The sequence below is a fragment of the Cynocephalus volans genome, chromosome 10 (assembly GCF_027409185.1).
Source record: "Cynocephalus volans isolate mCynVol1 chromosome 10, mCynVol1.pri, whole genome shotgun sequence".
NCBI classification, from domain to species: Eukaryota; Metazoa; Chordata; class Mammalia; order Dermoptera; family Cynocephalidae; genus Cynocephalus; species Cynocephalus volans.
In genome coordinates, this window is record NC_084469.1 from 110,697,030 (window position 1) to 110,709,734 (window position 12,705).

The window sequence follows — 12,705 nt, forward strand, 5'->3', positions numbered from 1 at the left end:
AGGTACTGTTGGCGCAGGAATGTTTTTGCTTCGGGCAGGGCATATGCTGTTCTTGGTGGAAGACCCCAATCTTTAAAAGCCTAGATCCATACAAGGGGATATTATGCAGCCATAAAAAGGACTGAAGCACAGATCTATGCTACAACGTGGATGAGCCTCGAACACATGCCAAGTGAAGGACGCCAGACACAAAAGGACATGTATCGTATGACCGTTTTATGAAATGTCCACAACAGGCAAATCCGCAGAGACTGATAGCAGATTAGAGGTTGCCAGGGGCTGGGAGAGGGGAATGGGGGTGACTGCTGATGGGCAGCAGTCTACTTCGGGGGTGATGAAAACGTTCTGGAACTAGGGGTGATGGCTGAACAACACTGTGAATGTACTTAATGCCCCTGAATTGTACACTTTAAAGTGGTGACTTTTATGTTACATATATTTTATCACAGTAAAAAAATGGGAATGGGGAGAGCCTAGAGAGGTCCACTCCTGCCCCCGGCTTCCTTCCTGTGGTCTTAGTGGCTCAGCGCTGAGACCGTTCTGTGATGGCCGAGGCTGAGTGTCCTGCATCTATGTGTGTGTGGTGAGCATCTCTGAGGGTGGGTCTCAGTCTGGTGGGGAGACAAGATAGGTTCCCTGAGGTTATCAAAGAGGGGGTAGGAATGAATGAGGAATGAGGGAAGACCTCAGGGGAGCAAGGGGCAGCCCTAGGAGCCAACGGGACACAGCAGGGAGCTGAACTTAATGTCCAACTTTGTGTCACAGAGGAAAGATGCAGGTCAGGAGTAACAACTAATGTGAGTCCCTGTGGTCACAGCCAGTCACCAGCACCCAAACCACGTGCGATAACTGGTCAGCCAACCTGGTGTGTGTGGGGGGGTGTGTGGTTGTGGCTGCGGCAGGGGACACGGGCTGAGTGGTTGTGTGACGTGGATTGAGAACACAGCAGCTCAGCCTCCACAAGTCCAGGGTTCAACCCCCCTCCCTGCCACTCCTAACTCAGTGATTCTGAGTGAGCCATTGCATCTTTCTGTGCCTCAGTTTCCCCATCTAAAATGGGGATACTTAACAGTCCCCACCTTTCAGGTTGCTGGGAGAATGAAACGGGAAGTAAATGCACAGGGCAGGGCTGCTATCGCTGCTGCTCATTTTACAGGTTGCTGGGGAAACTGAGGCTCAGGGAGATGGACCAACTGCCTGAGGCTGCACAGAGATCACGTTGGAGCCCAGGTCTATGGCAATAGAGCTGAGCTGACCCATATCCGCAACTACCCCCACTCCCCACTCCCCCCTCCTCTCCTCCGCCTGGTCTCCCTGGTTGGTGCCAGGGCTGAGCTGAGAGGGGCTGGCCCAGGGCCCGGGGGCAGGCTGTTGCTGGGGGCTTGAATGGGGCAACCTTGCCTGGGAATCTGCTGGGCTCAAAGAGCTATTTATAGGCTTGCACTGGGATTAGGCAAGCCCCCCACCACAGCTCTGAGTGCCATCTCTGTCCCCCCCACACTGGGGCCCCGGCTGGGGGCTGCTGCTGGTGGGTAGGGGTGGGGGAGGGGGCTGGTGGGCCAGAGCAGAGGTGGGGAGTCTGGACCCTCCTGGAGAGCTGGGTCTCAAGGGTGGACAGTGTCCCCCAAAGTGCCTCCAAACGTACTCCAGGTGACACATGGACAAGTTGCATACTATGTCACCAGAAACCACTGACACACAGTCACACATAGCTACAACCCAGACACACAAAATCGCACCTGGCCACACACAACCACATTCAGCCAGGCCACATACAAATCTAACCCATCACACACAACCACACCTGGCCATGCAACTAGCCAGGTCACACACAAGTCACACTTGCTGTACAACCAAACTCACAGCTGTGAGCCTGGCTGCATCTAAAGTCCTTTCACACTCAGACACAACCGCTGCTGTTCACGCCCACCGCACCTCTGTCTTTCTGCCAGGAGCAAACAGCCCACGTGTGCCTGTGCTGCTCACACCAGCCTGTCTACAGCTGTGAGCACACCTACAGATAGCGAGAACCACCATGTTCATTTCGCACCAGTGCCCCAACACTCACAATACTCCAACCACTGTCAGGACGTCACACACACAGAGCTCGGTGTTCCCATGCATGCCCACCTCAGACCTTTCATTCTTGGCCACCCACTCCCACTGTTACCTCCAGTGGGACCCCCAAGCTTGCACCCTGCCAGGACCACCAAGCCCATCTGGCACTGAGTGAGCATGTGTCTACTCTGAGCCAGCCCCTGTTGAACCCAGGCAGACCCTCACAGATAAATCAGACCCAGACCTGCCCAATTGGGGGCTCAAGACGTGGGGGATCCCGTGACACCCTCCCCTGCAAACACCTAAGCTAACACTTTGAGGCAACCATTATACCCAGTCCTCAATCGGGTGGAGGGCTGAGGCTGAAAGCCACCTGACAGCCTTTCCCTGTCCTGCTTCTGGATGACAGACTCATGGACAGTGGGACCTGTCTTCTGCATAGTGGATCTGCTTCCCCAGAAGCAGCTGATGCAGAGTGACCCCGCTGACCCGAACTTGCTGTGTGACTTTATCAAATCCCTGACCCTCTCTAAACCTCCAATTTCTCCCCTGCAAAATGCAGAACTCAGCCCATTGGAAGAAACTTGGTAGTTAGACTGTGGTTTGCATCCAGTCCCCCTAGGTGACCTTGGCTAAATGACTTTGCTTTTCTATCAATTTTTTTTTTTTTTTTTTTTTTTTTTTTTGCAGCTGGCTGATATAGGGATCTGAACCCTTGACCTTGGTGTTACCAACACCATGCTCTAACCAAGTGAGCTAATGACTTTGCTTTTCTGTGCCTCAGTTTCCCCCAGCAAATCAGAGGAGCTGCTCCTGGTCCTTCTACAGCTCTCTCTGCCCCATTCCCTAGGCAGGGGTAAGGGGAGGGAGTCAGTCACTCCACTTACGTGAATGAATGGACCACTTTTGGCTGCCCTTCTGGGAGCTCAAAGCTGCTAATTCCCTGGAGAAACAGGAGGCTCTTTCATGCCCAGGCGCCAGTGGGATGAGGAGGCGGGAAGAGGGTACGAAGCTGGCCTCATTCCAGTAGGCAAGGCGGCCCCATGCCAAGGAGTGGTGTGGAGGGCCCTGGGGCCATGCATATCCTCACTGGCTGTAAAATGGGGTTGACACAGACCAGCCACTGCAGGTTTAACAAGCCAACAGGTGGAGAGAAAACGTGGCTTCAAGTCAAACACATAGTGGGCTCTCAACAAATGACAGCCACTGTTGTCATGTGTCAACCCAAATAACCTACTGAATCTTCCAATAGTCCTATAAATAGAATCCCCTCATTTCACAGATGAGGAAACTGAGGCTCAGAGAGAGGTCAAGATGCTTGTCTAAGGTTGCACAGCCAGTGAGTGGTCCGGCCAGGATTAGAACCGGATCTGGGCCCTCCAGGATCCATGCTCTTCCTGACTTCCTCTGGGGTGAGGTGTTTCTTGCCACCTCCAGCCCCAGCCCTTAGACAATCAAAGCTGGATCTGGATGGCACCAGACCATGATTGAATGCAGAAAGTCCTGGCACTCAGGGGCTGATGAGGCAGCCCTTCCGCTGGTGACCCAGTTTCTTGGCCGGCCCCCACTCCTGGGGCAGACTTGGGCAGACACTAGTAGGATGCCAGCCCTTGAAGAAAGGGGCTGGATCCCAGATCATTCAGTTAAAGCCAGGAACAACTGCCTCCTGCCAGTGGCTGCTCTGTCTTGGAACCCTCCATTCATGCAGATCAGATGGTGTCCCCCCTTTCTCAAACACCTTCTGTAACTGCTCCAGGCCCAGCAGGATATGTCTCCACATATTTTATTTAAATTCATGGTCTTTTGCCCAACTAGGCCTTTGCTTATGCTATTCTGCCTCCCCGGAACACCCTCCCTACCCCAGATTTTCTTACCCTGGTAAACTGCCCACCCATTAAGGTGCAGGTTCAATATTCTCTCTCCCAGGAAGCCTTTCTTTCAGGTACAGCCCCTGCTCTTCCTGCCCCTTTTCTCCCTTGGCTCAGCCCTGACCCCATGCGTCTGGGAGTGTCTGTGTCTGGCTCTGTTTTGCCCAGATTGGGGGCTCCTCAGGGTTGGGGCTGGAGTTGAGGCCTCCTGCTGTCCCCAGCATCACCCAGCACATGTCTGGGCATGAGGGTGTGACAGTATAGGGTGGCAGGAGTTGCCTAGTGAATCAGTGACCAAATCTTAAGCCTGATATCTGAGGCTTTGTGTAATCTGGTTTGGCAAACTCCTGTTCATCCTTCAAAATCCACCTTGCACTCCCTCTCCACCCAGAAAACTTGCTTGATGTCCCAGGCAGCATTTTCTGGGAAGACAGATTTGGAGGCCAGCTCTCCTGTGCTCCAGCCAGGACACAGGGGGATAGATGCGGACGTCTGACCCTCCCAACATCAGGGCCTCTTTCTCAACTATTCCTCCGGCCTCTGGGAGGCAGTGACAGGTACAGGGATCCTCAAGGCTGCATTAAATTAGGGAATTGATTCGGCAGACTCCCCTGAGTAGGTAAACATCGTTGTAAGAAGTCTCTCGGACTCCAAAACCAGGGCTCTACGCCGCGGGCACCAAGGGACCACGACCAGCATGCGGCCAGCCGCCGTCCTTCAGCTCCTAGAGAAAGGCAATCATTCAACGCGGGCCCTTTAAGAGTTGACGGTGGAGAGGAGGGGACAAAGAAAGCCCCGTCCCGAGAGCGGCGGAGGGGCGGGGCCTGAGCCACAGTGCGCACGAGCCGCGCTCACGCGGTTCCGGGTCCCTGTTCTTGGTTCCCAGAGCTACTCGCGGAGAAACTGAGGCTCGGACGGGGAGCGACTTCCCCCGAACCCCGCAGGGAAGCTGTTTCCTGTGGAAGGCCTGAGACCGGGTCATTGGCAGCGTCCCTTCCCCCGACCCGCGATTTTTCCGGCAGGCGGCGACCGCGGTCACGTCGAGGGCTGCAGCGGCAAGAGCGGCGGCTCCGGTCCAGGCCGAGGCCGAGGTTGCGCCGCCTGTGGACTCGAACCCGGGCTGAGCCCAACGCTGGGCCCTGTGATGTCTCGTGGAACCGAGATGACCCACTCTCTGGTTTGTCCAGGGACAACGTGCAGGTGAGAGCTCGCGGGGATGGGCAGGGGCGGCCCACGTCTGGGCTGGAGCCCTCGGTGGACCGAGCTGGGGGCGGCCCCTCCGCGGCTCTTAGAGCTGACCCCGGTGCCTCCAGGGTGAGTTCGGTGCTGAATCGCAACACCCGGCAGTTTGGAAAGAAGCATCTGTTCGACCAGGACGAGGAGACGTGCTGGAATTCGGACCAGGTGAGATGCACCCCCGGACCCTCCATCCCTCGTGTGAATCAGATCCAGGGGTTCTGGGTGCCTTGAGAACTTTGGGGGGGTCCTAGTTGGGCACAGTCCGGGTGGCTAGGAAAGGAATGTGTGCTGAATTCCTCCTCCTCCAGCCCCCCCACGGATAGTCTGAATGAGAGAGATGTGCCTAGCAGGGCTGAGCCTGGAGTGACCATGGGCCTCAGGTTTCCCTTCTGCTTCCAGGGCCCCTCCCAGTGGGTGATACTGGAGTTTCCCCAGCGCATCCGTGTCTCTGACCTGAAGATCCAGTTCCAGGGGGGCTTCTCCAGTCGCCGGGGCTGCCTGGAAGGTACTGGGAGACCCTGGGAAGTGGGGGTTTGAGGCGGCACCCCAGACTCACTGTCTACCCCTCTCTCTCTGATGCAGGTTCACAGGGGAGTGAGGCTCTCCGCAAGATTGTGGACTTCTACCCTGAGGACAACAACTTGCTTCAGATATCCTGCCTCAGCCTCTGGGGTGGGGTGCTTTGTGCCTCTGAAAGCTTTGGGCCCACCCAGATCTGCGTGGGAACCCTAGCGTGTGACCTTGAACAAGTGACCCTAGGCTTCCATTGCTTCATCTGTACAATGGCACTGATGATCACCTGCTCTGTGTGAGCAGTTCAGAGGGGCCTACAGCTTGCCCAGGTCACCCAGCACATTGGTGTTGTCTGACCCAGGGCCGCAGCCTGGGTCTGGGAGGGAGGGGGCTGGCGGGTGGGAAATGAGGAGCTATGTAGCTACCTGTTTCCCTTGACTGCCCTCGCTCACACCTTCCCTGTGCCGGCTGCCGAGGTAGACCGGCTAAAGGTGACGTTTGAGGATGCCACTGACTTTTTTGGCCGTGTGGTCATCTACCACCTGCGGGTGCTGGGGGAGAAGAAGGTGTGAGACCTCTGGGTGGCCGCCTCAGAAGCACAGCAAAGTCCTTCAAGTTCTACATGGAAGGTTTATTGGTTCTTCTTGGGAAGGGTCCCCTCCACCACCTGTCCAGGAGCTGCCTTTGAAGCCAGTTCTGGGTTCCCCCAGCTTTGGGCTGACCGTTTAGTTCCCTGAGTGTCTGAGTCCCCGGCAGGTGGCCTTTACTCAGGGTCGCTGGGCACCAGGTTGTTCTGGAAGAGTTTGAGGATGTGGTTCTCGATCACCTGTTGCACTGGAGATGGGGCAGGGAGAAGGTGGGCCGTGAGCTTAATTGGTGGCTGTGGAGCCAAGCTGCACCCTCCCCCTGGGAGACAAACAGGGATGTCCCAGCCCTGGGACCTGAGGGAATCCACGCCCTTCCCAGAGCAAAGCTGGGAAGACCCCATCCCAGGAAATTCAATTTTCCATAAGTTTGTAAAAATGCATTTTTTTGAGGCTTTTTAGAGTGATAAAAATATTTCTTACTAAATAAAATTGGAAAATTGTGACTTTTATGAAAAGATGCAAGAGACTATGAGGAATGATTTCTGTCCAAAGTGTAATAAAACTCTCCAAAGGAATGGGGGGAGATATTTCGGGAGCCCCTAATTCACCTCTGACACCAGGGGGTTTATTCCATTAGGATCTCCCCATTTTATGGATGGGGACGCTGGGGCCCCATCGTGAGTGGGGAAGCATGGAATCGAGCTGGGGTCTGCCTAAGGCCCCTGTTCACACCCACCTCCCGCCATTGAGAGGGTTGGCTCTGTGGCCCTGCACGCTGTGGCCCAGCCCACCTCCCTCTTGGTTTCCTCACCTTGCCAGCTCTCTGTGTGTGGGTCCTCCCAACTGGATGCTGTCCTCCCTCCCCTCTGGTTCCCCAGAAGCCCTCCCTGATCCCCCATTCCAGGGCTGGGCTGGGGCCTCCTTTGGGCCTCTCAGTGCCTGCGTGTCTCCTGGTCACCAACATGTATTGGCCTCCCTGCCCCAGCACATGGGGAGCCCCGAGAGCTGAGACTGGGCTGTGCCCAGGCCAGGTACACAGTGGCATGGACGTCTGCTAACATGAACACTGTTGCTGCCAGCATCTGACAGTGAGGAGGACATCCTGTGTACCCCCTGTGGTCACCCTCCCTATGGCAACCCATCGCTCAGGCCCCAAGTGACACAGGCAGACCTTTCCGGTATCCCAGAGCCACGGCAAGGTCCATCGGGGTGTAGCCAGAATCGGCCTCAGTGGTGAGATCAGCGCCTCGGGCTGTAAAGCAGAGCAGTTACTGGAGGGGGCCTGGAGACTTGGGAGATGCAGTGGTCCCCCCACAGTACAGCCACAGCTCTGCCCTTTGCCTATGTGGCCTTTGACAAGAGCCTGACTGCTCCGAGCCTCAGTATCCTCCAAAGAATGTGGCTCCAGGGTCCCTGAGGCATGGGACCTTGTTGGCCAGACCCCAGGACCCAGTCCCCTATGCTATTCTACCACCTCTTACACCCAAATTTATCCACTGAAAAAAGCAAGTGGTGACCACCTGTCCCGAGAGCTGTTTAAGCAGAGCTTGGACACCTCTGTGGCCCTCAGGATTCCCACAGGGCCACGTGGAGCTCTGGGGCCCTGGGGCCAGTCTCTGTTCCCACTCACCCAGCAAGGCCTCAACGCACTTCACGTGGTTCCCTCGCACAGCATACAGCAGTGGCGTCCCGCCATTCTGTTGGGGGTGGGGCAGGGGAAACCAAGTTTATCTTTTCCTGATTCCCACAATACCCTGTACTCTCTGGCCTCAAATTTAATGTGGTTCCTCCTGCTCATCACCTAGCCCATCTGTCTTCTCTGCGTTTCAGCTTAGATGCCCCTTCCTCCAGGAAGCCCTCCCTGACCTCCCTTGGCTGTTTCTGGGCTCTTGCAGCTGCCTGTGCACCTGCCATCATGGCACTATTCACTACATCTCAACTGCCTGTTTATGTGTCTCCCTCACCCAATCTGGGAGCTCTGTGAGGCTGGAGAATGGGGCTGTCTTGCATTCCCAGCATCCAGAGCAGGCCTGGCATCCTGCAGGTGCTTGATAGATGAGGACAGGAATGGAGGCCAGAGGGCCACGAGGTGCCTGGGGTGGGTGGTGCCTCACCCAGTCATAGATGTTGATGTCCACGTCACGCTCGAGCAGCAGCCCCACGATGTCCGTGTAGCCACCCGTGCTGGCCAGTGACAAGGCGCTCTCCCGCTCCTTGGCCAGGATGTGGGGGTCAGCACCCTGGCGGGTCCAGAGTGGGCAGTAACGGAGGGGTGGGGGCATCCCCCGGAATCCTCAGGTCCCCACAACAGCCCCATCTTACAGACAAAGCACCAGCAGACACAGCCTAGATTCCAGCCCGCCCACAAATCCCGAAAGCCCCCAACTGGGCTGGGACGCACCCACTCGAGTAAGAAGCGGACAGTCTCAATCTCTCCGAAAGCCGAGGCCCAGATGAGGGGGGTGAAGCCACGCTCATCCGGCTTGTTGACAAGATTGTCACCTAGTGAGTGGGGGGGGACAGTACCAGCCAGGCTGTACCCCTGCTCGCTTTTCCCAATGCCACCAAAGTAGGGATGGGGCAGGGGGGCTGGGGTCAGATGTGGCGGGAAGCCCCATGTAGATGGATACAACACGCTCGCACACATGCGGACACCCACCGGTCATATCAGCACCATGAGGGGGCAAGCAGCACCCATACACACACACCAGACAAGCATGGACATGCCAGCACAGGTGTGTGGACACGCACCTTTCCTCAGGTGCTCCTTTAGCTGGCTCAGCTCCCCTTGGGCTGCGAGCTGGTGGATGGACAGGGCTGGGGGCCAGAGAGAGGCAGAATCCTCACCAGTTCCATCCCCTCTCTGTGCCTCAGTTTACCCTCTGTCCAAAATTACTCCTCTCAGACTGCTTATCTTTCCCCCCACTGGGGACCACTCACAGTCTAGGGTGGCTGGCAGGGCTGACACCTCGTTCCCCCGCTGCCGGTTGGTGAGGGTCGTGGAGTGCTTCAGGGAGCTGCCTGCTGGGAGAGAGAGAAAGGGCCTCAGTTTCCCCTTGGTATATGTCTCAGGGGCTTCAGGGCAGACCTGGGGGGCATGGAGCTGCCAAAGACAGCCTGAGACTCCGCCATTCACTGATGCCACTCTCTCAGATACCTGGGGTGCACCTTTCTCTCTGTGCCTGGAGATGTTCTGGGCAAACAGGACAAAACCCCCGCCTTCAAGCAGCCCACAGGCAGGTGGGTGCATCAGATATAGAGAAAGAGAATAAAAACCTCAAGTTGAAATAAGTGTTCAAAAGATCTAAAAAGCAGGTAGAATGAGACAGAAAGAAAAGAGGGCAGGGGTGAGTCTATTTTAGACAAGGTGGTCAGGGGAGGGTCTTTTTGCGGCAACATCAACCAAGATCTCAGCAGGTTGAAGAAACCAGCCATAGGAAGAGGTGTGGGAAGCACGTTCTGAACAGAGGAAATGGCAGGACAGAGGCCCTTGGAAGGGCCTGAATTAGACGTGCTCAAGGATTCCAGTCAAAAATAATTCCTCAGTGCTGGCTGGTTAGCTCAGTTGGTTAGCTGCCTTGTAACACCAAGGTCAAGGGTTTGGACTCCCAGACCAGCCAGCCGCCAAAAACAAACAAAAAACAACAACAAAACAACTATACACACACACACACACACACACACACACACACACGTATAAAATAATTGCTCAACTCCTCAATAAGTTAAACACAGGATTACCGTCTGACCGAGCAATTCTGCTCCTAGGTATGTATCCCAAAGAATTGAAAACAGGTGCACAGACAAAAACTTGCACACAAATGTTCACAGCAGCATTATTCATAATAGCCAAAAGGGGAACAACCCAAGTACCCATCAAGGGATGAATGGATAAACTCAGTGTGGTGTATCCATCCAAAGGAGCCATAAAAAGAAATGAAGCACTGTGCTATGATTTGAATGTGTCGCCAAAGATCATGTGTTGAAAACTGAGTCCTTGATGCAGCAGTGTTGAGAGGTGGGACTTTCAAGAGATGACTAGTGTCATTATGCAATAATGGGTTTGTTATAAAAGTGAATTTGGTCCCCTCTCACTGGCTGTCTCTCTCACCATGTGATACCTTCTGCCATGTCATACGCAGCAAGAAGACCCTCACAAGATGTGACCCCCGATCTTGGACTTACAGGCTCCAGAACTATGAGCCAAATAAAAGTCTGTTGTTTATAAATTACTCAGTCTGTGGTTACAGCAACATAAAACAGACTAAGACACACTGACACATAGCACAATGTGGGTGAACCCTGAAAACATCACGCCGAGTGAAGGAAGCCAGACACAAAGGGCCATACAGTGTGTGAGTCCATTGATATGAAATGTCCAGAACAGGAAAATCCATAGAGACAGAAAGCAGATTAGTGGTTGCTAGGGGCTGGGGGAGAGGGGGTGGGGAGTTACTACTCATGAGGATGGGGTTTCCTTTTGGGATGATGCAAATGTTCTAGAACTAGATAGAGGTGATCGTTGAACAACATTGTGAATGTACTGAATGCCACTGATTTGTACTGCAGTTCTGGATTAAATGGTGATTTTTATGTTATTTATATTTACAATTCAAAAATATACAAAATAGTAAAAAACAAAACAAAACAAAAAAATGCAACTCCTCCCTGAGTGGAGAGGGAAGACATGTCCTAGGTAGAGGGCCATAAAGACAGAAGTCCCATCTCAGGCCCGACATGCCACCATCATCAAATCCCCGAAGGCCAATCCCAGAGAAGGTATCCTACCCTGCGGTGAGGAGACGCTGGCATCCGGTTCAGGATTCCCGGGCTCTGGGGTACAGGGAAAGAGACTAAGGACCACAGTATCTGAGCCATCGGGGGCTTCATCCCCAGGGTCTTCAGGGTCCCCAAGTTCCGGGGCAGGTGGCTGCTGGGTCAGGATGAGGTCCTCTGCTGGCTGGGTGGGCTCCATGCGGGAAGCTGGGGGAAGCACCAGAAAGGAAGAAATGACAATAGTAATGAACAGCGCTCATTAAGTAGGCACCGACTGCATGCACTGTGTGAGTGGGTAAACTGAGGCTCAGGTTAATTGCAAGAGCAGGGAAAGTTAAACCAGAGTCCAGTTCCTTTTCAGGCCCACTCTTCCAAACACCTGCAACATGCAATGATTAAAAACGAGGGCTCTGGGGTCAGCTGTCTGGGTTCAAATCCCCCCACTTACAGGCTGTGAGAACTTGAGCACGTGACTTTAGCTCTCTAAGCCTCAATTACTCAATAAAATGGGAAAATGAGACTTAAAAGAAACCACTTTTTTTTTTATTTTAAAGATGACCGGTAAAGGGATCTTAACCCTTGACTTGGTGTTGTCAGCACCACACTCTCCCAAGTGAGCCACGGGCCGGCCCAGAAACCACGTCTGTAAATAGCTTAGCAGGAGGCCTGACAAGGACAGAGCTTAATAAATGTTCGCTGTGGTTATTTGGGGGCGAGGGTCCCCGAATGAGTGAGGGCTTAATAAAGATGCTACTGGTCCCAGTCCCACCCGCGCTTCCCAAACCGATCCAGGAGGTCCACTCATCTCCCCACGAGCTTCCTCTGTCCCCCCGCGCTGCAAGAGCAGGTCCCCCAAAACTTGGGGGCCCGATTAACAAACTTTTCTCTTGAAATGTATACAAGGGGAGCAGGCTGAAGACTGGTACCTCAGCGTCCTCGCTTCCTCTGTGGGGACAGAGAGCAACTTGATACGCGACCGCTACCCCCACTCCAGAGCTCCCCCACTGCGCCTGCGCACCCCCGCCCCCCAAAAGTGCGGAAGGACCCGAGCAGTAGGAGCTCCTTCTAGCCCTTTAAGACATGGGGAAGGGGCGTGGCTTCCGCTAAGCCGGAGCCCTGCAGTTGCGCTTGCGCGTTCTTTTCTCCGAAGCTCTGTAAGGACGGGCGGGGCCGCAGAGGGTCCCCACAAGTCCAACTCCGCCGACAGGTGTTTCTAGAGGGAGCCAATCGAACCCAGCCTTGGACGAATGGGCGGGGATTTCTCGAAGTGATGGGCGGGGAGTAGTGGGCAGGGCGTCTGGAATTTAAAGGGGCGACGTACCATTTGCCGTCCCCTTCCTTAACAACGTTCTTTCTGCAGTCCTATAGGCGCATGCAAGAATTTGGAGGCGGCAGGGGGTAAAGGAAGGCATTTATTCGTACCCAAGTGGAGTGTTCCCCCAACTCGTCTGCCCCGGGAAAAGTTCCTCCTGGAGCCTCAGGGGACCTCCGCCCCGTCTTCGCCCGCTCCCCGCCCGCCGGTGTGCCTCCTTCCCTTCCATCTCTCATTGACAGAAACGGAGGAGGGAGAGCGCGGGCCAACGATACCGGAACTGGAGCCGCGGGGCGTCCAGTTTCCGCAGGGAAGGCTCAGGCAGAGAACCCATCTGCGGGCTTCCGGTTAC

The 12,705-nt window shown here is 54.9% G+C and overlaps 2 protein-coding genes across 4 annotated transcripts; one reads left to right on the forward strand and one right to left on the reverse strand.

Annotated features, from left to right (window-relative positions):
* The first annotated feature begins 4,758 nt into the window (after window positions 1–4,758).
* On the forward strand, window positions 4,759–6,780 carry NR2C2AP (nuclear receptor 2C2 associated protein). Its single transcript, XM_063110895.1, has 5 exons — window positions 4,759–5,126; window positions 5,240–5,330; window positions 5,565–5,670; window positions 5,748–5,815; window positions 6,131–6,780. The coding sequence occupies exons 1-5, from the start codon at window positions 5,071–5,073 to the stop codon at window positions 6,248–6,250; spliced, it is 441 nt and encodes a 146-aa protein (XP_062966965.1). The 5' UTR covers window positions 4,759–5,070; the 3' UTR covers window positions 6,251–6,780.
* Window positions 6,295–12,052, reverse strand: RFXANK (regulatory factor X associated ankyrin containing protein). 3 transcript variants are annotated; one of them, XM_063110892.1, is made up of 9 exons: window positions 11,968–12,052; window positions 11,054–11,248; window positions 9,206–9,286; window positions 9,017–9,082; window positions 8,667–8,767; window positions 8,380–8,505; window positions 7,896–7,962; window positions 7,437–7,517; window positions 6,295–6,512 (listed from the first exon to the last, which is right to left on the reverse strand). In XM_063110892.1, the coding sequence occupies exons 2-9, from the start codon at window positions 11,238–11,240 to the stop codon at window positions 6,442–6,444; spliced, it is 780 nt and encodes a 259-aa protein (XP_062966962.1). In that variant the 5' UTR covers window positions 11,241–11,248; window positions 11,968–12,052; the 3' UTR covers window positions 6,295–6,441. The 3 variants fall into 3 exon arrangements, with proteins under 3 accessions (XP_062966962.1, XP_062966963.1, XP_062966961.1); XM_063110893.1 differs by having other exon boundaries at window positions 8,380–8,478; window positions 9,206–9,289; XM_063110891.1 differs by having other exon boundaries at window positions 9,206–9,289.
* Between the last annotated feature and the right edge of the window lie 653 nt (window positions 12,053–12,705).

What these genes read in the sequence shown, in the direction of transcription:
- NR2C2AP (XM_063110895.1), top strand. Translation starts at nt 5,071, where the DNA reads ATGTCTCGTGGAACCGAGATGACCCACTCTCTGGTTTGTCCAGGGACA. An exon ending in TGTCCAGGGACAACGTGCAG is followed by an intron (nt 5,127 to 5,239) that starts GTGAGAGCTCGC and finishes CGGTGCCTCCAG; the next exon opens with GGTGAGTTCGGTGCTGAATC. An exon ending in CGTGCTGGAATTCGGACCAG is followed by an intron (nt 5,331 to 5,564) that starts GTGAGATGCACC and finishes TTCTGCTTCCAG; the next exon opens with GGCCCCTCCCAGTGGGTGAT.
- RFXANK (XM_063110891.1), bottom strand. Translation starts at nt 11,240, where the DNA reads ATGGAGCCCACCCAGCCAGCAGAGGACCTCATCCTGACCCAGCAGCCA. An exon ending in AAAGGAGCACCTGAGGAAAG is followed by an intron (nt 8,768 to 9,016) that starts GTGCGTGTCCAC and finishes CCCACTCACTAG; the next exon opens with GTGACAATCTTGTCAACAAG. An exon ending in GTGCGTTGAGGCCTTGCTGG is followed by an intron (nt 7,518 to 7,895) that starts GTGAGTGGGAAC and finishes TCTGCTTTACAG; the next exon opens with CCCGAGGCGCTGATCTCACC.